At 32.5% G+C, this 24512-nt stretch overlaps 1 protein-coding gene across 19 annotated transcripts in view; it reads left to right on the top strand.

Annotated features, from left to right (window-relative positions):
- The window catches only part of LOC129804882 (potassium voltage-gated channel subfamily KQT member 4), a 343722-nt gene that overhangs the window by 216323 nt on the left and 102887 nt on the right, over positions 1-24512 (top strand). For all 19 annotated transcript variants that reach the window (XR_008752031.1, XM_055852579.1, XM_055852587.1 and 16 more), the window contains one exon: positions 13002-13190. Coding sequence is in view for 18 of the 19 variants with exons in the window: in XM_055852579.1 (XP_055708554.1) it covers positions 13002-13190 (189 nt within the window). In the remaining variant the exon portion in view is untranslated. The remainder of the gene's footprint in view (positions 1-13001; positions 13191-24512) is intronic.

The raw sequence follows: 24512 nt of genomic DNA, 5'->3' as shown, positions 1-24512 counted from the left end.
TTTCATGAAATTGAAAGTTTTAAAAATAGGCAAAAAAACAGAAAAAGTCATTCTTAAGAGAATCAGACACCAGCAGAGACAGAAAGAAATGTGTATCTTTTTTTGATAGTGTTTATATTTATATCTGCACAATCATGCTTAGAAATCTAAAAATAACAAGATGAGCATAATGTATATATTTCAAAGAAGTTTTTTTACTCTACCACTTTAGACTCTCTTTCTCTCTTAAGTAAATTGTATCCCAGATCATCAACAGAAATCACATGAATAATGAACGGAAAGGAATGTAACACTTTTTGTGATCACTGTATTTTAATTTTTTTATTTTCTCGTAATAGACATAAATAAATAGTAAGTTGTTTTATTAAAAATGAATATATTTTCAATAAATATTTAATAATATTTTTTATAGAAGCAAATAATTCACTGTATTTTACTACACTATTTTTTCCCCATTGCATAAAAAGCTACTGGTTAGTGTGTTGATGTATGCAATGTGCATTACTATTTGCCATCATACCTCTTGATATTTTCAATTTCCTACATTATTTTAGAAATAGTATTAAATTCAATTTATTTTTCAATTTATTTAAAGAATACTATAATCTTTTATGTCCCAATATCAAATTTTGATTTAATTCTGAAATTAGAGAAATTTCCATAATTGATTTTTGATTCGAAAAATAGTTGAATCCTGAATCAGTTTGCTTTAAAATAATAAGGCTTAGAGTAGTAGATTCAGAAATATCTTGTTAAAAATTAAAAACAATGTAAAAGTGACATTTTACCAGTAAATTAAATAAAGCAGGAATCGGTAAATCCTTAAAAATTGTGAAATATACTTGGCAAAGGGAATAGGGTAAGTGTGCCAAATTCCGGCCAACTTGCAATTCCGGCCACCTTTTTTGTTCCTCTAATTTCCATGAATTTCAAGTTTTTACTTACTCTAAAGATTATACAATGCAAAAGAATAACAAAAAGTATAGCTTCGACAAGCGAGATGACGCGAAAAAAACATTGGAAGAATTCCCGGAGGACAAGGAACTATGAGAATGAAGGTGGCCGAAATAGGGCACCAAAGCTATGTCTACATTTTTATTCATTTTAAAATTGTCTACAAGGTTCCAAGCAACACTCCTTAAGAAAGAGGAATAAAAAAACAATTTGTATTAAAAATATTACATTTCAAACTTGAGACTTTGCCACTTGCATGCAACTATGCCGAAATTTGGCACACTTACCCTATAACGAAGTTTGTGAACCGTTTTGGCATTTTCAGTTTGATTTGAAAGAATTACTGATCACTTCATAGACTTGTAGTGACCGAATTTGATTTTTTAATGCACAGAGAAAAATATTTCGCAAATTTGTCTGTAAATGTTTATGAATTTCCACTGGGGATTTACGGAATACTCATTATCGTAAATCCCACAAAAAAGTTCTTAAAGGCTTGTACTTTTTTCACAAGCATTGTTTGTCTTGCAAAATTTTACAAACAAATGGCAAAATTTTACGAACATTTTTTGTGAGTCCACAACATTTACGAACAAATGTTTGTAAAAGTACAAACAATGCTCGTCAAGTGATCATGTTACGAACAATGTTTGAGAAAAAATACAAACTTTTACGAACTTGTTTGTGGGTTACACGATTGACAGTGACTCAGTCACAGTGTGATTTTTTCATTGCCAATTCGAGATATTTTGAACATTTTTCGTTTTTGAGCATTGCATTTTACCCCATACAGTCAATGTACTAGAAATACCGTCGTTGCGGGTGACTTTGCACGTTTTTTAGCTGTTTTTCAACTTTACCCTCTAAAAATGGACAGTTAAAGTGAAGGGAGGGGGGTGAATGGATAAAATTATTTGTATTCAGTTGTTAATGAATGGATTTTGTGCCACTAACATTAATTTTATAAAATTTTACTATGTTAAAAAAAATCAAGAAAAAAGGCTTGCACTTGGGTTAAGGTGCGGGTGACTTTGCACTTTTTAATAAATTTTAAAAAATCAACAATTTCTGATAATAAACGACAATGAAGATCTTCACATCTAAGGGTAAGATGCACGAGATCTACTAGATGACATGATCGCCATCTTGATTTGACGTTTCTGTCGGCCATTTTGAATAACTGTCAAACCCTAAAAGTGGTCCGATTTGGTTGAAATTTTAGTATGTTCTAGCTGATGTCAAGACCTTCAGAGTCCTTCAGACCTTTCCAGTCTACATCAGGTATTTACCTAGATACAGAGGCTTAAAGTTTAAAATTTTGTAATACTCATATTTTGGCGGTCTTTATTTTTTAATCTTCAATATTTGAAACCTAAACGAAATGTATCAGTAACCATTAAAAATAGTTGAGTCTTTAATTTTATATATTTATTTACTCTAACATAATTTAAAAAAAAATAAACGAAAAGTGCATTTAATATATTATATTTTTTTTATTTTTCATCTTAGCGAAAACCGTTTTTAAGATTCTCAAATAATGCGCTGTTATAAACAAAAACATTACTTTTCTTTTTGTTTGTTTGTTAGATCTCATCACTTAACGATAGCGCTGTCTTTTTTGTGATAGTTTTGATAAAAGAAGCTCCCTGTAGTTCTATATTCATGAAAATGTCAAAATTTTGAACTTTGAGCCCCTATATCCAGAATCCAGACAACCACTTGACCTAGTTCGGATTTTATATATGTTCTGAAAAGGCCTTGGCATCAGCTACAACATACTAAAATTTCAGCTCAATCGGATGAGATTTTTGTTTTGACAGTTATGCAAAATGGCGGACAGAAACGTCAAATCAAGATGGCGACCATACCATCTTGTAGATCTCGGTCATTTTATCTTAAGTTCCCACAAAATTGGATAATTTTTAGCCAAATACCTCTATAATAAAGCTTTAGAAAGACCATTATATGAAATTTTATAACATAAATCATGCGGTCTTATGAAGATAATAAGGAAAAAAAATATTTTAATAAAAATAATCAACAAAATCGAAGTGGATTATTCTAGTCAGATAAATTTAGATTGGATTTGGGCAATTTGCTACTCTGAAATCGATTTTGGAATTGCATCTTCAGATAACTTTTTCACGAAGTCGGTTTTTGACAAAATACCTATATTTGCATTTCATTGACTGTTACTGAAACTACAAGTATCCTTTTGAGGATCATTGTACCTTACTTGGTACATAACATATCCCTATATACTTTGACATGGTAGACCGGATCGGCGAAGACCATCAATAAGTGCTAGAATTTATGAAAGTCTTACGGACAGCAGAGTGCAAAGTCACCCCCCGAGTGCAAAGTCACCCGCAACGACGGTACTTGAAATAGAATGTTCATATTTTGGAATTAGTTTCTTATAGATTAATAGATGATTTTTTTGAAAAAAAAATCAATTATGGTGGCGCGGGGAGCCGCTCTCAAACACACGACTTAACGATCACTGAATTTAAATTCCTTACATTAATTCATTGCAAACTGTATTGATTTAGATAGAGTGACTATCCAAGAACACAAATTGGCAATCAGAATTTAGATCATAAAAGAGGATGAAGGCCAATTTTAACAAATTCGACGGGATGTCAAATTTTCCATCCACCATTTTGAGCAAAAATTTTGGTAAAATGTATTGTCATCTCTGTTGGGCTATTTTTTCCAAGTAATTGAAGGACTAAAGTTACTAAAAATCCATTCCCGACTGAAATTCGAATATCAGTTGCCCAGGAATAAATCATCTAAAATCACTCAATTTGCGTATGATGTGTAATACCATGGTAGAGAATGGGTTAAATTGGTCACTGGTCATTTTCATGATCAGTGACGTTCAAAATATATTCTGTAAGACAGATTGGATGCGTTAGAGGAAATTGGACGATTACAATAGGTGTGATTATGAGAAAATCAAACACAATTGACTGTCAGAATGCAGTGAAAAAAATAGTTTTTAATTGATTTTAAAATGTATGATACCGCCTACAAATTGTTGAAGCAAGTAGATGAAAGTCCCAAGTAAACAGTGATGTTTAAATTTTTATGTCCAATATAATGCTTCCGGTGAACATGAGGCGTACATAAGTAGAAAAAATTTTGTACGTAGCTGAACAAGCCGGAACACCTCCGCAAAATTTTCAACTAAATTTTAATTTAGTTAAATCGAGGGGTTTCCAGGAATTTTATGAAATGGTATAACAAACGTAATAGAATAGAAATTTTTTGACATAGTGGTTCAATTGATTCGACTTGTGTGGTACACAGTTAAAAATCTTGAATCTTGCACATTATTTTTCGTACGAAGCTGCACAAGTTTTCCCTGTAGATTTTGTATTCTGACTTGAACAACAATGAGACGTTAGATTCAGATCTTTCGTAAGAGGCAGCTTTTAGTTCTCAATTAAAAAAAACTCAGATTTTTTTTCCAGAGCTTTCGACCCTTGGTATGGGTCTCCCTGAGTAGGTCAATTAGGATCTTATACTTAATTATAAAACGTCTCTGCTCAACTCAACTCATGTTGAAATCAAAGAGAAGTTACAGAAGTTTGAGATTTTCATTTACGCACTTTTATTGTGAAGTTTGTTGATTTATTTGAGAATTGAGATGATAGTATTCTTATTCCTTATAGACTAGAGCATAACGTAACTACTGAAAAAAAAATTTTTGAGGTATATTGTGCATCAACTATTATCATTGCCTTACCGCTCTTATTTCATTCCTCCCAAGTATGCATTTCTTCAAGCACATATTCATTTCTGATGGATAAATAATTACTGTTTGATGTCAATTCCAAAAATTAGTAATGAAGTTCGCAGTATATGAAAATGGTTCTAGCAGATGCCAGTGAATTCATCATTCTGTAATGATCGAAAAACTAATCACAACTAATTTCTTGCGAAATCACTGCTAATTTTCCACCACTTAGTCTTTTGCTTGTAGCAGCTGAGCTTGGAGTATAGAGCAAAAAGTACATTAATTTTAAGTACTTTTGGCATTTTGCCACTTTCCCTTTTAATGTTTCATTTGGCGCTTGTAATATTGGCACATGGCATTGTCTATTTGTCGAATGGTTAACAATGCTCTGACCCATCATTACCAATAAATGAATGTCTATGTGACGAAGGGTAATAAATTAAACATTTTCTCAGTGATGCAAAAGGATACGACTATCATGACCTCTGATTTGAGCAATACCCATCATATTAGTGTACCCATCATTCAGTTGATATTTGATGATACCCTCGAAGCTGCCACAAGTGAAATCGATGAAAATGATGAAGATGCAGAAAGTGATACTGTAAACTTTGAAAGTGTTTCCCGATTAAATGTTCCGAGGTTTGCCTTATGGTCTATGAAAATCTGAAACTCTAACTACCTCATGTTTAGCTTTATAAACTACTTTGAGGATATTAAAATGATATTCAATATGCATTTTATGGTTATTTGCCATTAGAATCTTTAATGAAAGTCAATAAATATTTGCTCGAATTACACTTTTACAATCATATCCTATAAAAAAATATTCTGCATCGAGCAGAATAACTTGGAAATTTTAAACACTAATGCATGGAAATATCCTTTCCGTATGCAGACAAGTTCCATAAAACTTCGTTTATAAGAATTTATCGTCTGCAATGAAAAAAACCCTTAATAAAATGAAATGAAATGAAATAAAATGCCAGAATTTATGTGAAAAAGCCAGGACAGTTTCCCAAAAACCAGGAGCGGGTTTTCTTTTTAAAAATTACCACGAAAAAAAATAATACTGGACAAGATTAGTGAAGACGGTGAAGACAAGCGGGATGTGAATGGATTTGAATGATATTAATAAAAATATTTCAACGTAATTCTACAATTTAAAGTATAGTTTGAATAGAAAAGATCAGGTAAAAAAGTTATATAAATTGGGTAATAAACACTGGTCATCAAGGGGTAGCTCATATTGAGAAACGCTTGTCACTTGTCCGAGAAACACTTGTCAATTCTCCGGCAAAACCCAAGAAATCCAATTCAAAAAACGTCCAATGCTTAAGCAAGGGTTAACCCGAGTCAATCTGGCAAGGAAACCTCCAAGGAGCTCACGGGGAACCACGAAAAATCCGGGGAACCCATACATTTTTTCAGGAAACCCGGGGTACCCATACACTTTTGAGGGAAGTCACACGGAATCTATGAATTTTTACGGGAACTCACGGAATATCCGGGGAAACCATGCATTTTTTTTTCAGGGAGCTCACATGAATCTCGGGGAATCCATATATAATATTATTCAGGAAATTCACTGGGACCTCGGGGAATCCGTACATTTTTTCAAGGATCTCACGGGGAACCCGGGGAACCAATATATTTTCTCAGGGACCTCACGGGGAACTCGGAGAATCCATACATTTTTCAGGGAACTCACTGGGAACGAGTGGAACCGTAGAACCCATACAGTTTTTTAGCAACCTCACGGGGAATCTGGGAAATTCATTCATTTTTTCAGGGACCTCATTGGGAACTCGGGGAACCCATTCAGTTCTTCAGGGACCGCACGGAGAATCTGGGGAATCCATACATTTTTTCAGGAACTTTACGGGGAACCCGGGGAAGACTTTTTTCAGGGACCTTACGGGGAACCCGGAGAAACCGAGGAACTCAATTTTTTTTCAGGAAACTCACGGGGAACGCGTTGAATCGTGGAACCCATACAGTTTTTCAGAAACCTCACAGGGAACCCGGGAAATCCATTCATTTTTTTTTTAGGGACCTCATTACGAACTAGGGAAACCCAAACAGTTCTTCAGGTACCTCACGGGGAACCCAGGCAATCAATACATTTTTCAGGGAAATCATTGAAAATGCGAGGAACCCATATGGTTTTTCAGTAGCCTCACGGGGAACTTTGAAATCCATTCATTTTTTCAGGAACTTTACGGGGAACCCGGGGAAGACTTTTTTCAGGGACCTCACGGGGAACCCGGAGAAACCGAGAAACTCAATTTTTTTCATGGAACTCACGGGGAACCCGGGGAACCAATATATTTTCTCAGGGACCTCACGGGGAACCCGGAAAATCCATACAATTTTCATGGAACTCACTGGGAATGCGTTGAACCGTGGAACCCATACCGCTTTTCAGGAATCTCATGGGGAACCTGGGAAATTCATTCATTTTTTCAGGGACCTCATTGGGAACTCGGGGAACCCATACAGTTCTTCAGATACCTCACGGGGAACCCAGGGAATCAATAAATTTTTCAGGGAACTCATTGAAAACTCGAGAAACCCATACGGGTTTTCAGGGACCTCATGAGGAACCTGGGGAATCCATACATTTTTTCAGGAACTTTATTCGCGGGGAACCTGGAGAATCCGAGGAACTCAAACTTTTTTTCAGGGAACTCACGGGGAACTCGAAGAATCCGAGAAAAGACATTCGGTAGTATAAAGTTTAGTATAAAGACATTAGTCTTTATACTAAAATACTGCTGAATTATTCCTTAACGGGTTTCATGGTACAAGATTAAAAAGGATCTTAAGAGCGTATTTATCAACTGAGTTTGGTCAGATTTGGTTTCGTTGAAAAGGTCTTGGAAATTCTGACAAGACTAAACCGATTCCAATCGGATCGGAACCGCTAATAGACCAATTCATAACGAATGAGTATTTTTTATCAGAAAATCAATTGTATATTACTTTAAAGCTATCTATACATGTACGGTAAATGATGCAAAAGCGATTTTGAAGTATAGCATCTAAATCACGACCATGAGTTCGAGCATTTCGCAAAGCTGGATCGTTTTTCCACCCCTTTTTCACGATAATCTGATAGAAATTCCCATGTAAATGCGCGGAAAATTCTGCTCATGATTGCGAAGATTCCACGGAACGGCACATATGATTTTTTATAGAGTACTCTAAAGTTTAATTAGTAACATTTCCTATCTTCTTTGACGACAAGATGGTGCAATGAGAAAACAAGCCAGGCAGTTGCATTACATGGGAAGGCAATAAATTGTTTTTAATTAAAAGTGTCTAGTAACATTCTTACGATACAGATTTTAAAGTGTTGCACAATTCTAAACAGCCATCCCATCTTCTTAAGCATAAAAGTTTCAAAGTATGTAGAAACAGTTTTGCAGTCTTACAATAGTTAAGATATAGAATAAAAGATAAAGGACGGTTTCAATGGAGTGTCTGACGACTGTGGAAGTTTTTACCACACGAAGGGCACTTCTGTCGCTGTTCCATTTGTTGTCGCTGCGGTTTTTCTCTAAGTTATCACAACTTTCAAAGAAAAGAACTCAGAGCTAGAGGACAAAGTTTTTTTTTCTTAACAAGCAACAGGAAGAGTGTCCATGTAAATTTACTTGTCCAAAGAAAAGAAAAATAGCATGGATTTAAATGACATCAACCATGGGAATTTCTAAATAGTCGTATACCATTTGGTACTTATGTGAAAGACGTTTATATAAGGCGATATATTTCTCTCAAAAATGTTTGGATAGTTTATAACCACGTCATTATATACAGTGGTTAGCTACATATGTAACTATTTATGGCCCCAAGAGGATGGAAGAACAGTTTCAGCAACCCAAAGTGCACGTAAATCTAAAAATTTATGAATAAGAACTCCAGTGGGATGAATCAGGTGTTAGAATAGATTTCACGGGAAATAACCAATTTATGAAATATATTTTCACTGCAACCAACCCGAAGAACAGGAAACTTACCTCAGAAATCATAATATAGGGATATACTTTCTCCACCACATAAATCACATTTATTTGAGACCGGAATGCAGGAACTAATAATATCCGATTGCTCAAATAAAGAATCTCAAATATTTCGCATTCTTAATGATTGCACTAGTAAATTAGCAATTAAGTTCTCTTCTTGCTCGTATTTCGGATAATCGAGCAATTGGAAGAATTCGAGGACTGGAGATGTGGATAAAGCTTAAACATTTGATAGTGCAATTGAGTCTTAGAATTTCTCAAATATAATGTCGATTGTACACCGGATGCTATTAGAACTTTGGATAATATTTCAAATTACGAACATATCCAATTTACTTCTAGTACTCCTAAGGATTATCTAAGCATAAACCCGGGTATGCAGAGATATAGGATTTTCTTCAAGGAATGAAGATTAAATCTATTTCATTATTGATTTTGTTTTAATTATTTCTCATTTATTTCTCATTTATTTCTCGTTACCCAGGTCCTAAACCTAATAAGACATGCTATGGCATAAAATAATGAATATTAAGCTATAATAAATAATTAACAGATAAAACATTTCAACACAATTTTAGAAAACTATATTGTTTAGGGTAAAGTGATACAAGTTGGACAATTCGCCGGTACAATGGCTTTTTTCCTGATAAATACAGTACTATTTTTTTTTAAGCACAAGGAACCAAATTATAAAATTAAAGAATCAAAAATATACAAATAAAAATGAAGTACTAAGTTTATCAAGAAAAAAAGCCCTGTCCAACTTGTACCACTTTACCCTATTATAATACATTTTTTTAATATAATTTTTCATTTTCATTTATCGTTTTATTAAGGGGTTTTCGTTATTATTAGCGATTCCCCTAAATATAATTTTAATTAATTATTTTTTTGTATTTTTAGGCTTAAGAATATCTTAATGGAAGATATCCTTGCACTGATTAAATCCTACCTCCTCCGTTGGTTTTTCGAAATTTGTAATTGTTTGACTTAAATTTCTGCAAGATTTTTATTTCTATTTTACTTTAAATAGACTTTGGGTTAATACCGGTACCAGCCAAAATCCCAAGAGCTAAAATACCAAAAGTCAAAATCCCGAAAAGACTAAATCCCGAAATCCAAAATCTCAAATGGTCAAAATCCTGAAAGGGACGAAATTGTATGGAAAAGTGTAGAATAATTTCACAAAACAAAGAAAATTTCACTTCGCCTCCAACAAGCACAGGTGTAATACTATACGACATTTTAAAAAAATCAATCAATCTGTATTAAAAATATTACATTTCAAACTTAAATTTAAAATTTGATACAGTTCCATAACTTATGATTTTTAGGGATTTATTTTAAAATTGCTTTTACTCCTCTCACTATTGTCATTTTCCTTTTGGTAATAAGTTTCGCAAATACAACGTGGTTTTAGAAACGTGCTTAAAAATTTTTAAATTGCTAGAGCATATCTTCAACCGGAGAAAATTTATAAATCGGAAACATTAAGAGATATTTTGTAAACTGATGCATTTGGTTTTTAAACGAAGAAGAGTCTGAAGAAAATATTGAGATGAAAATAAGATCGAGTTTGCTATTATAAAGGAAACCGGTTGAATTTAATATCGGTCTGAACCATTAGTCCAAAAGACGTATAAGTCTCAATTACAGTTTGTAATAAAGGCTTCAGATCTAAGACCGTCTTAAAACTAGAGGTTTAGCCCAGTTCCCGGGGGTCTCAAAACCTTAAACAACAACCAATTTTATTGATTATTAAAAAACTAATAGGTCATTTGCCCTTAATAAACCAATCCTATGCCAAAATTTTCCAAAAAATCTTGACTGATAAGATATTAGAAAAGTTAAGCCATATGGCTAAGCTTTAGGTCTGAAGCCCGTATAAGGCTTAGCCTTATGGCTTAACTTATCTAACGTCTTATTAGGCAAGACATTTAGAAAAATTTTGACTTAGGATTCGACATTAAAGGCAAATGATCCATTAGGTCTTAAAAAAAAAGCACTAAAATTGCTTTTTATTTACGATTTTAGAGTTATAAGGAATAGTCCTAAACCGCTAATCTAAAATCCGTATAGATATCATCTCTAATCTATCTAAAGTTACCTATTTAGAGACATTTAAGAGGTAGAGTAGTTTCGCACATGCATAACCTTTTCTAAAGTAATAAATAATTACTTAGGAATTTTGCAGTTATACTTTCATATACCCAATATCCAGAAGAATCAAATTACATGGGGTTCAGGGATTATTCACTTCGGAATTATGCACCTGACGGGATTGTACACACACAATTATGCAAGTTTGCTTATTTTCAGGAATTAATTTGTAAAATAACTTTTGAAATACCCCTAAGTGTGCCCACATAACTAGGGTAAATTATTTCCCAAGCTTTCTGAAACCATTTTGCGAAAGCTTCGGAAACCATTTTTGAAAGTTCGATAACCAAAAAAAATGGTTATCCATATTCACCACAAAGTGTTGAACAAAAGATGGCGCTGATGTCTGAGCTTTTTCGGAATAGAATTAATCAGCTGATGTCTCTGCCAATGCGGGGAGAATGTAAACAAACAAAAACTAGTGGGAATTTCCAAGTATTCCTCACTATTTTTTCGATTTGCGGCTTTCATAAGGCTATTGGTATCGTTTACAAACTTTCAACCGAACAGAGAAACTTGAAATTCCAAATAAGTTGCCTTGTCCACTTTTTATTATTGTTCGAACCCAAACGGGTATCTGGGACAGTTTATGTAATTGACCTAAATTTTCATTAGTATTCCAATTATACTCTCTTTCCCAAAAAACGATTTGGTTCTAAAATGTTTCATTAATAAATAAATAAAAAGTCTGCAGCCGAAAACATAGAGAAACATAAAATGCCAATATGAATTTTCAAATACTTTTATAAAATATTGTTCTGTAAAAATTTTAAATTTACGCTGTCTTAGCGTCGATTTTATCCTCCGGAATGAATTGAAAGTTAAGTTTTATATATAATTTATTTAAAATGTCAGACTGCTTCCTCAAATCTTAAGCAATAATCTTTATAAAACTTCAAATTTTTAATCATGTTTTTCTTTAATATTTTATTCTTATCTATTTACCTATTATGATCATTTGATTAGTAATTGTAAAAATATTGTGAATTATTTAAAAATATACCTATAAAATAAAAATTACTATTATTTATTTTTTTAATTTACTTTTTTTATTTTTTTATTCATTATTTATTTTACTTTTTTATTATTTATTTTAAAAAGTTTCTCATTTTATTAAAAAAAAATGGAAGCGGGATTTTTCGATTCCCTTAGATTTTTGATATTACCTTTCGATATTTTTAAATATATAAAAATATCTATAAAAAAAATTCTATATAAATATTTAGAAAAAGAATATTTTTGAATTATTACCTGACAAAATGCAAATACTAATTTAGGGATAATAAGGAATAAAAATATAAATAATCAAATTAATAAATAAAATATTGGTTTAATAATTAAGTTTATTATTTATAATCAAATAATAACAAACATTCAGAGTGTTAATTTTAAAATCACGAGAATTGTAAACAATTTTGATATTACCAAGATTTATTTTATAGCAGACTCAGCATCTTTTATCATTCCTGGAAAAATTTTCTAACATTGAACAATTTTCTATGTACTTAGATCTTCAGTTTGGTGGTTTAATGACTTAAAAATAATCGGTCATTCATACAATTGTCGCGAATTAAAATGTTCGGAGCGCCAGGAGCTTTCGGAACGAAAAATGGTAATTCCTCAATGATTACCAAAAAAAATGGTCATAGCCGAGACACCAAGTGTAAAAAAAATGGTTATCGCTCAGTTGTCGCTGTCTCGGCTATTTACACTTACCCCAGCTATGTGGGCGCTCTTAATGTATGTTCTTTTTCTTAAACGCAATATTTTAAATGCAATTCATATAAACCGTTGATGCTGAAAATGACCCGTTATATTGGCGCTAACAATATTTTGCATACATTGCGGCGCCACTGTAACTTATTCTTGAGGAATCTCTTAAACTTATGCAAATTTTCTGTGTGCATAAAGCCATTTCACACAATTTTTTCCATACTTGAAAATGTGTGTATATTTTCGGGACCCCGTGTAGATTTAGTTGGGCTGGATACGGTTCATATTCATTTAGCAAAAAAGTTTTAAGTAAAAGTTAAGCTGCCTTAAACTACCCCATCTTCTCCTATTAGTTTTAAAAGGAGTAAAAAAAACTCACAATGTCTTTTTTTCATTTTCAGTGCCTGCAAGCTCTCTGACAAACATCGGGCCGATCGGCTTGCGAGGCCCCGAATGTCTCTGTTGGGGAAGCCACTTAATTACAACCGCGGCGCACGTCGAGATGCCCGCTATCGCCGCCTGCAGGCGAGAGTGTACAACTTTCTGGAGCGACCCCGAGGATTTCCGGCAGTTTTTTACCACGTTCTAGTGTGAGTACATGAAAATCCTATTGTGCATGAAACATCCATTCTAAATTGTATTCATATTCAAACAAGAGGGAGATCCATTAATCAAAACTTAATAGTGCGACGACTGAAGATAAAGCAACGACTCTTTCATTTTTTATGAGGATTATAAAAGTGATAAAGAGTGGAAGGGATAAAGGAATAATATCTAAAAGCGATCCTAAAAAAAAACGGAATTACCCAATAAAAGTTAAAGTGTATTGTATGAAATGTGTCGCCTGATTTAGAAGAGGATTCCCATGAACTTGTCTGGGGACAAGCTGTTTACTGCCAGGGAAAACTTTTATTCTTAGCTCAAGACAGAAAAAAATGATAAAATACTTTATATTGTCATTTTGATTTACAATCATTACACCATCAAATTAAAGTTAATAGCTACCCCATTTGAGCGAAAAATGCGGGCATGGAACACCATGAACAGCTTCTCGATTTATCGAATTTCAATATCTGATTCGTTTGATACTTTTTTGTCATTCAAATAATAGGGTGCGCACACCTTTTTAGTAGTGATACAAATTTCCCCATATATAGTGCCTATATATAAATAATTTTTAAAGCTCTTTTCGCTCCAAAAGTATTGGAAAATCTATCTCGAAATTTACGATATATGGGAATGTACCTAGTCCATGCTTTTTACGATCCCAAGCTTCGTTATGATTAATTTTGCCAACGCTTCTGAATTTATGTAGCTCCGTAATATTTTTTAGAAACTGGGCACTTTCCCTAGTTTATAAAATTAATTAAACTAATTAATTAATTAGGGGCACTTCCTGAAATTTTTATTTAAAATATTTTTTACTGGCGTTATGAAATTTTTTAATTCTCAAGATAGTATATAAAACTAAATTAGGCACATCCCAAATGTGTATAAGGGAATGAAGGCATGGTTCGCACAGAGTGAACCTTCAAACAACGCAAATTTTCACTTTCTTTGCAAAGAGCTAGTTCGTCATTTCTTAGCCATAGGATAGATAATTATTAAGCTCGTGAAACGGGATGAGAAATGGTAACACGGAGAGAAATCCGAAAAAGTTAAAATAACATTCCGTAAATGGTAATTTTACCCTGCATTATTGATCCGAAATCGGTGTAAATATTATGCTTTTTAGGTGTATTATGGGTCAAAGTTACCCTTTTTATGATAATTTTACCCTTAAAAAGGTGTAAAATTAACATTAAAAAATGTTGATATATTTCTACACCTAAAAAGTGTCAAAGTTACGAGGAAAAAAGTTAATCGCACCCCCTTTTTTCTCAGTGAGTAAGCTCTCTTTGCAAACAAAGAGAAAATTCGCATCGTTTGAAGGTTCACTCTATGCATATCATGCCTACATTCCCCTACATTTCAAAATCGCAAAAATCAAGTTTCGACAAATCCTGAATAAGCTGACGATTTTGAATCCAACCGTCGCGTTGTCGTCTGAATTTGAGGAAATAAATATTTGAAGAACTTGACTGTCAAAACTCTAAATTTCTGCCTTGATTTATTTCAGATCAGTCATGTGCTAGAAAATGTGTAAAAGAAGTCTTAGCAATGTTTCTTAGCCAAACATTTATCAGTGTAATTGTTACACTAGGCGGTATACGTTTACCCTTAGATTAATTAGTGTTGCCATAGACAATATCCGTAGTTCCTTCAAGTTCAATTTGACATCTGTCAACTTAAAATTCACACATTATCTTAATGGTTTTTCTCTCGAAATGGAGCATTTTGACAGTTTTAGACGCGATTACAGAAGTGCTACTATTTATTTCAAAATCCTCTATTTTTACTAAAATTTCTCACAATGTGCTTGACATCTGTCAAATCAAAATTTGCACGTTTTGTGATCTTAATGGCTTCTACATAAATATTGTGAGAAGTCTTGGTCTAAATGTTGCACTTTGACATTTTTTGACACAATTGCACAATGATTTATTTCAAAATCTTACACTTTGACAAAAAATTTTCATACTTTGTTTGACATCTGTCAAATCAAAATTTGCACGTTTTGTGGTCTTAATGGTTTCTACATAAATATTGTGAGAAGTCTTTGCCTAAATGTAGCACTTTGACATTTTTGACACAATTGCACAATGATTTATTACAAAATCCTCAATTTTTACAAAAATTTCTCACAATGTGTTTGACATCTGTCAAATCAAAATTTGCACGTTTTGTGATCTTAATGGCTTCTACATAAATATTGTGAGAAGTCTTTGCCTAAATGAAGCACTTTGACATTTTTTTGACACGATTGTACAATGATTTAATTCAAAATCCTCCACTTTGACAAAAATTTCTCACACTGGGTTTGACATCTGTCAAATAGAATTTTGCACGTTTTATGATCCGTATAACTTTTACATTATTCTAAGAACTTTTTATCCAAAAAACCATTTTGAGACTTTTTGATGTGATTGTACATGTACCACGATTTCTTTCAAAATACTCCATTTTGACAAAAATTTTCCGCACTCAGTTTGACAGCTGTCAAATAAAAATTTACACATTTTAAGATTCTTAAGACTTCCTTTGAAATTTGTGAATTTTCATTGTGAGAACTTTCTGTCCAAATAAAGAATTTTGACACATTTTGATGCAATTGCGCAAGATGTTTATTAAAAAATGCTCTATTTAAAAAAAAACTCAAAATTTTTGTAATGATCTTTATGGCATCTTTGTAGTAGGGAAATTTATATTCATATTTGGCATTTTTTAAGAAATTTTGACACTTTACCTCATACAGACATGAACAATTCATTGTGTAGAGGGCCTTACGGTCGCTACACATTCTGTCAAATTTTTCGTCAAAATTGAGTATTTTGAATTAATAAAATGGGAAACGGCTACTATACATTGTGAAAAATTTAGGACAAAATTTGTAAATTTGATGTAAATTCTATAGTGGCTTTCGCAAGGGGGAGATATTTGGGTGAAAATGTGTACACCACTTCCAGGCACTTCCACAATTTGTATGGAAGAGGCCTTCACACTTCCGTAAATTCGCAACACTCTTGAAAATGTTGCAATACTTTCAACACTTCATGCACTTCTCATACTTAGAAACCAATAATTTATTCAATATGATGAAAAACTTAATTAATAAAACTTAAAAAAATAAGGAACTTATTTTTACAAGTATTTTTAGCATTTTCCTTATATTTTGAATTTCTAGCGCCAGATATTCTTGTATTTTTTAATATTATCTGCGTTTTACGAGGGGGTATCAACATATTTTGAATTTTTCTAAGATACCAGTGAAGCAACTTTTGGAAAATAGAGTATCTAAAAAAATGTATTGTCATTTGTAATTATTGAAACTGTGCTGTAAAGTCCAAAAGTATGAGTGCAACAACTAATTCAGCACTTCAGACGTATCTTCACTTTTTATTAAATTCTCCTTATTCCTTTCAGTGAAAGAATGTAACACCCAAGTATCGAGCAGTTAAACATATCCAGGCTTTTCTAAATAGCAAAATACGATCTGAGTACTGTTTTCCATTTAACAATCTCTTTAATTGTTATCCACAAATTTTCTTTCACTAGTGTACTCACAATATTACCATCAATATTAGAAACAGAGACTGTTTAAAATGGAATTGATATTTCGAAGAAAAGATCGAGATAGATCTTAGAGAAGAGACACGATTTAAATAAATCCCCTAAATGTTTCTTCCATCCAGATAGATCTTTCCAAAATTAGTCTAAAATTAAATATTACAAATGCACCTTTCGTTCCTCATTTTGTAAAACTACAAATCGATTTTTTTGACGAATACTTTTGGCATCGAAGAGATGTAATACAATAAAACCTTTCCAGTATATACAAAAAGGTAAACAAAAATTGGTGGATTTAACCTATGGGATACCTCTTAACGATATTCGCGAAAAAGTCCCACTTCCCATTAGAAAAACAATTATATCAAATTTATTCACAGCCAATTGCAATAGCTGTGTCATTATTTGTGAGCCACTATATGAATTTGAAATTCCTGTAAAAATTAAAGAAAATTTTTATTCAGTTGAATATGTCCTCGGAAAAATTGCGACACAAATCAAGCTATAATAAATTTCATTGTCATAACCGAACTTGAAAATTTCAACAAACCTTTCCAAATTATACTGCCGCTCGAATTAAAATCTCAACTAAAAGTAACGTAGTCTGAAGAATACGGAATTAGACAGAAAATAATTTATATTCGAGTACTCCCACTTCCAAAGACTTCCAAGCACTTCATTTTCACCTGTACACCACTTCTGACACTAATATCTCCCCCTTGGGCTTTCGATTAATCAGTGATACGTTTTTACGAAGTACTTCATAATGATAAATTTCACATGACGCTTTTATTGGAGCGATAATTCATGAAGTACAATTTAAACAATCAAATTATATTAAATCAAAGTGATATATTTGAAATTTTAGCGTAAAATTTTGACATTTTAATTTGAATATTAAGTTATTATCCTCATGATTATTCATCCCAAGAATTTGATTAATACTAGAACAAAACCAGATTTTCGAATCTATATTCCAACCGTTGACGGCAATAAGGGTTAAACTATTTAAATGAAAGATTAAAGAATGCAATAAATTTTCTTTTCCGACAAACTAAATCTAAAGATTGAAAGCCAGTCGGCTGCACGTAGACAGGTTAAATTAATTGGACTTTATCAATTACATTGCAGGAGAATAGTACTATTGTCCCTATTGAATATATAGAATTTAAATGAGAAATGTATAACCTAAAATGTGCATAAATTTAAATTTTAATTGGGTTCAATGTCTGGTACACTTTTATTCCTTAGAAGTACTGAATGTAAATGATAAAATGAAATTTCCATGGAAATTTCATACTCAAATTTATTGTTTTAATCTTCTTTGATATTTATTATGAAGTGTCATAGAAGTCCCTATAACGCTCCAATTCGTTTTCTTAACAAAAGGTTAAGAGAAATATGCGTGAATCTTAAGACACAATGGAGAGGTTTTCAAGGGTACTTTCCACTTTCTTCGCACTTTCACACTATAATATGGGAACTTCGTACCTTTACCCCATAAACTTTCTGATGGAAACAATTTACCCTCATGCAAAATTTAATTCATTTTCTTGTGAGTTTAATTTTGGTGGGTGAAATTAAATTCAATCAAATTTACAATAAATTGAAATGGAAGAAGCTCGTCCCAAAAGTCCTATATGTGTATGAATGTGAAGAAAGATTGTTGCTATCTTCTCGCTCTAATCGCTTCATTTTCACTTTCCTCTCCCGCGTCTAATGGGAAATCAATGGTGGGAAAGTCAGTGGGGTGAGCCAATAATTTGATGGTTTTTCTATGAAGGGCCAGAGAAAATACGTCATCCATGAAATCATCGTCATTTTGCTCCGATAAAAAGTCAATACTCTCAAGTTCTACTGCCGCTTCTCGGCTTTCTCGCTCAAAATTGTTTGTGTCCTTGTCGCAATAATAATGCCATACTTTGTCATAACAATGTTGGTGTCCTCAGCCACCCACAAGAAATGTGCACAAAGGAGATCTTTGAGTAGTTACACCACCAAAATTAATACAAAGTTTCACAGGTGAGATAAATGTTCATAAAGATTAATCTTCTTATGGGAGATTCTTTTCTCTCAGCTATTGTAATCTTCTAAATAATAGAAAGTTTCAATAGAGCTTCCAGAATTGGACAGGAGCAGTAATTCCGGGCCCCTCAATACAACATTTCAAAATGCAGTGAAATTTGAACACCTTAAACCATTCCTTACCATGGTGTTATACATCATACGCAAATTGAGTGATTTTAGATAATTTATTCCTGGGCAACTTTTATCCGAATTGCTGTCGGGAATGGATTTTTAGTAACTTTAGTTCTTCAGTTACTTGGGATAAATGGTCCGAAAGAGATGAAAATACATTTTGTTATTGTTTTCTTGCTTCGCGGAAGATCATGCAAAATTTTTGTTCAAAATGGGGGACGGAAAATTCGACATCCCGTCGAATTTGTTCAAATTGGCCTTCATCTTCTTCTCTGATTTGAATTCTGATTGCCAATTTGTTTTATTGGATAGTTACTCTATCTAAATCAATACAGTTTGTAATCAATTAAAGCACAGAATTTAAATTCAACGACCGTTAAGACGTGTGTTTGACAGGGGCTCCCTGCGCCCCCATAATAGATAATTTTTTTTTTCTTTTCAAAAAATTCATCTATTAATCTGTAGGAAACTAATCCCAAAATATGAACATTCTATCTCAAGTATTTCTAGTACATTGACTGAATGGGTTAAACAAAAACGACGGTTGAGTTCAAATTTAAAATTTTGAGGTTATGTGAAGAAAGTTTGGCATGGAATCTCAATTAGAGCTATTTTTCTTTGGTACTGCAACTGCTTAATACTATCGTATTATATTAGCTTCCTCGACAAATCCGCTAAACATTAAATGAGAAATTATAACGATAAATTACCTAAACCAATTTTACTTAATTTAGGGTAGATGCATTTTGCATAAATTCCGTTACTTTTTTGAATATATTGGCCATATTTGAAGAACCATACTCTAACTTTAAAATCTCATGGCTATGCAGTTGTCTGTCCTACGATAATCTTTGTAAAGAGACAGTGAAGGATAGTGGCTTGTGGTTTTATCGATAATATCGATAGTATCGATAAAATCAATAGTATCGATTTTTATACATTATGTGATGGTTTTTTTATATCATTCCTTAAAAAATGTCACTGTTTATATATATTAATATTAGCTACAAAAAAGTGTAACTATATTTTCATTTTTTTTTTTTTCAAAATCGATAATCGAAAGTCGAAAAGAAGCAATCGTGCTATTTGTTTATCCGTATGCTCTTTTAGACATCGAGAGTTATTTGTCTTAAGTTATTTGTCCTCATTCCGGTTCTGAATATCTAAAATTAAAAGGTCACAAGACAGTGTACTTCTCAACCGAATTGGACGAAACAAAGTTTATTTTAAAGGTTTTGGAATTTTCGACATGACCTGTTCTGGTCTCTGGAATAATCCATTATCCACTTATATTAGTCCAGAACACGGAGTTCCATGATCCCATTTTCACGATCCAACCACAACTGAAACTACCCTTTACGAACACATTGTTGCCGTCCTCTTCAAGAGAGGGAAAATAAATCATTACATTCAAATCATGATTGTCGTAATTTGAATAGAAGAACTGTTTTCTACAAATATTAGTTCCAACCCAATCGGTAATAAGTGCTCCGCCTATCTCAAAAAAGTCGCACGTTTGACGAAAAGTTGGGAGTTGAAGAATGGTTTACGAAATGTTTGAACTATTCTCCATCTTCAGTAACAATATTCAGGTCCATCCGCAAAATAAGGAAACGATGTCCTGAAAACCGCGTTTCTTGTATATTTTCAGCAGTGTGTTAGATAGCGACTTGGAGTCTTCGATGGACCCCCCATAAGTCGGCCTGAGGATCATTAATACTACCTTTACCTCCCTCCCTCCAGTACCCTTCCGTCTCAGATCATATTTGTTTTTGGGATTACTCGAAAACGTGTCGTGTGTTTTTTTTAATGGTTTGATTTTGGAGAGAACAGGCATAGGTGGGAGGAAATGAAGGTCATAATACTTCCACAAAACGATTCAGCATTCAGCACCAAATGTCAGAAACATAAAAAGAGAAAACTTGGTTTTTATTACTTTTCTTGTGAATTTTGTACCATATCTACGAATAGAATTATAAATCCCTTCTTTTGCACCAGTTTAAAAGAAATTTTTAAGACACCGTTTTTTTATCTCGTCATCGTGGATGGGCCTCAACATTACCACTGAATATAGGAAATAGTTTATACTTAAGATATTCACTATTAACAAAATCATTTCGCAAAATTATTCCTTAATCCCCAAGTTTTCCTCAAACGTACGACTATTTTGAGACAGAAGGAGTAATCCAAAGATGAACTTTTATTGATGTAAATTGCTATTATTGTATAATAACTCTTATAGCTAATATAGTTTATTTATTAGGGGAAAGTGGCCTGCCTTTGGATGCGGCAGCCTTTGAATGTTTCAATTTTTCTCTTATTTCCTAAAGCAAAAATACTATTTTGGGAACTATAGTTCATACTATTAACTATTTTCTATTAACTTCGATTAACAAAATGAAATTTCAGCTTTGGGAAATAAGAGAAAAATTGAAGCATTCAAAGGCTGCCGCATTCAAAGGCAGGCCACTTTCCCCTATTATTACTTTATTCCACTCAGGTACTTTTACACAATATCGCATTGTATAATTTCAAATAGTTTATTTAGGTAATGTTTAAATCAGTTTTACTGGGTAGTATACCATTATTCACTAGAAAATTGTAACAGCGAAAAAATCGCTAAGCACTCGAACTTATGAGTTCTAGCTTTTCATTCACATAACACGATTAGAACAAAAATAGGCTATTTTAATAGGGAAATGCATATGCGATAAACTGTTTTTATTTGCAGTAACATTATATTAAAAAAGCTTTAAGTTTTAAAATTTTCAGTCTTTATTTGATTATTTTGATTATTTACAAAAGCAGAGGTTTTTCTACAGAAAAGCAATTAAAATTCTTTATTTAATAGATATAGTATCCCAGAAAAGTAAAACGTCATTATTAAGTAATATTTACCCAGGATCTAAATTTCAAGATTTCAATGCATGACATTGAGTAACTTACACATGGCCATATAAAGAATCTTACTGACGATTAGATGAACTAAACTTACCTAACTTTTGCGACCTTAATCAAATTAGTGAATTCTGAAGTCTTTAAGTTTATATTGCCATTGAAAGTTTTCCTTAACTACCAATTAGTGGAAAGAAAAAATTGAAAAGTAACTTTCTTAAAAGTCGGGATTTTTTTTAATAGAATTTTCGCATCAAATATTTCAAACTAATTCATCATAGAACGCTAGTTTACTTAGCATAAAAGACGTTGTAAAAATTTATTAAAATTTACTTTGTAATATTTTGAAGAGTAGATTACACACACCTTTGGAAATTTAAATTGTCAGATGGAACGTGCATTGATTAGTACTTTATACTATCCCATCTATTTGAGAAGTATTATAAGGAAAAGTCATTACTTTGCAACAATTCGTATCAATTCCTTATAATACAATATGGTATTACTTTTGAACTCCTTAGAAGTCCTTCTTCTGATGAATTGAACTTATCTACTTATCCTCTTTGTAAAAGCTATTATTGTAAAATGGAATAGAACCAAAGATGCAAAATGAATGCGTATCGAAGACAAAATTGTATGAAGTCAATCCCGAAACATGATAGCATTAATATCATTTATTTATTTGAAATTATTTTTTACGCCTTCAGGCTTAAACACTGAGAAAAAAGAGGATGCGATTAACTTTTTTTCCTTGTAACTTTAACACTTTTTAGGTGTAAAAATATATCAACATTTTTTAATGTTAATTTTACACCCTTTTAAGTGTAAAATTAACATGAAAAGGGGTAGCTTTAACCCATAACATACCTACACAAAGCATAATATTTACACCGATTTCGGATCAATAATGCAGGGTAAAATTAACATTTCCGGAATGTTATTTTAACTTTTTCGGATTTCTCTCAATCAGTGAACAAATGACCAAAATGTTTTGCCTGATCAAACACTGAGAAAAAAAGAGGATGCGATTAACTTTTTTTCCTCATAATTTTAACACTTTTTTGGTGCAAAAATATATCAACATTTTTTAATGTTAATTTTACACCTTTTTATGGGTAAAATTAACATGAAAAAGAGTAACTTTAACCCATAATACACCTAAAAAGGGTAATATTTACACCGATTTCGGATCAATAATGCAGGGTAAAATTAACATTTCCGGAAAGTTATTTTAACTTTTTCGGATATCTCTCAGTCAGCGAATGTTTTGGCCTAAGCTTTTTTTATAGCATGGTCGGGCCGTGTTATGGCAATTACCAATTTGAAGCTTAGCCATGTCCTTGAGGACAACATCGATATAAGACTCAAGGGTCTTTCTACCATACTTATGGGTATTGTCACTGGTCCCTTATCACTTCCCTCCTCAAAGACTTTGTTGACTAAAAAATAACTGAAATTTCGCGCATTATTGTTTATGCATCAATTTTTATAGCAAGACGATTCTGAACCTTCCGAAAATAGGTCCCGCCAACAAATTTCTTCGTAGATTGTCCGCATGTGGCGCTCATCTCACTTTTACTCATAGAATTTGGCAAAAACATACGAGCAGTAAAAAAATCAAAATTATCAGTAAAAAATTCAAAATGAGCAGTAAAATATCTAATTATGGTCAGTAAAAAACTTAAATATTTACAAAAATGGGTCTAATTTATATATTTAACATTAAAAGATAGAATGAAAAGCCCTTTATTTTCCCTTTGCCAAAATATGGATAATAATATCACTGTTGCAAATTTTTTTGTTACTGCTCAATTTTAACTTTTTACTGCTAATTTATACAATGTCATAAAATTTTATAGCACGGAAAAATAAAACTACAACACAGTTGAGCTTTTTTCTGAAGAAAGCTTACAGTTTCCTCCTCTGGTAGTACGCGAAACAATATTTGATCGGCCAAAACATTTTATCCTTGATCAAACTAAATATTTTGACCATCTGTTTAAGCGTTTTGGCACATTTTTAGTTAGGAAAATTTCATGTTAACACGCTATCCAGTCCGTTCTTCTTTAAACACATTGCAGAGGTCTATTTCACTCTTTTACGCTCAAATCTAAATTGAAGTTAAAAGGAAGAAGAAGGGCGCAAAAGAGTGGGATGGAAATATTCAAAATGTTTAGGAAAGACAGGGAAAAAAATTGATTTGATGAAATTTTCCTGATCTAAAAGGTGTATCGGAGGCTTTACTAAATATAATCAATCATAATAAGATGAAATTAAACCTATTTGACCTTTAGTAGGGGGTTTAAGTTGTTTAGATTTTCTAAGAAACTGAATTTATAAACGATTTTAGACACAAGAAGTTTAAGTGATTCCCTAGATGGTAGGGGCAAGTGCACATTGCTCATGCTTTGCATGGTCCCATGCTTCGTAATGATTAAATTTTTCCTATGTTTCAGACTAAATGAGGCTCCAAAATATATTTCAAAAACTAGGCGCTTTCCGCTAGTTTTTAAAATATGCGTGCGACGAGTCCCATTTATTTAGGAAGCATAGGAAAAATTTAGTCATTACAAAGCTTGGGATCGTACGAAGCATGGGCACTTTGCCCTATTTGCATTGCTTTAACAATTGGGAACATTTGGAAAATTAGT

This window comes from Phlebotomus papatasi, chromosome 2 (genome assembly GCF_024763615.1).
Source record: "Phlebotomus papatasi isolate M1 chromosome 2, Ppap_2.1, whole genome shotgun sequence".
Classification (NCBI taxonomy): domain Eukaryota; kingdom Metazoa; phylum Arthropoda; class Insecta; order Diptera; family Psychodidae; genus Phlebotomus; species Phlebotomus papatasi.
Note: the sequence above shows the minus strand (reverse complement) of the source record. Positions and strands in the feature narration are given on the sequence as shown.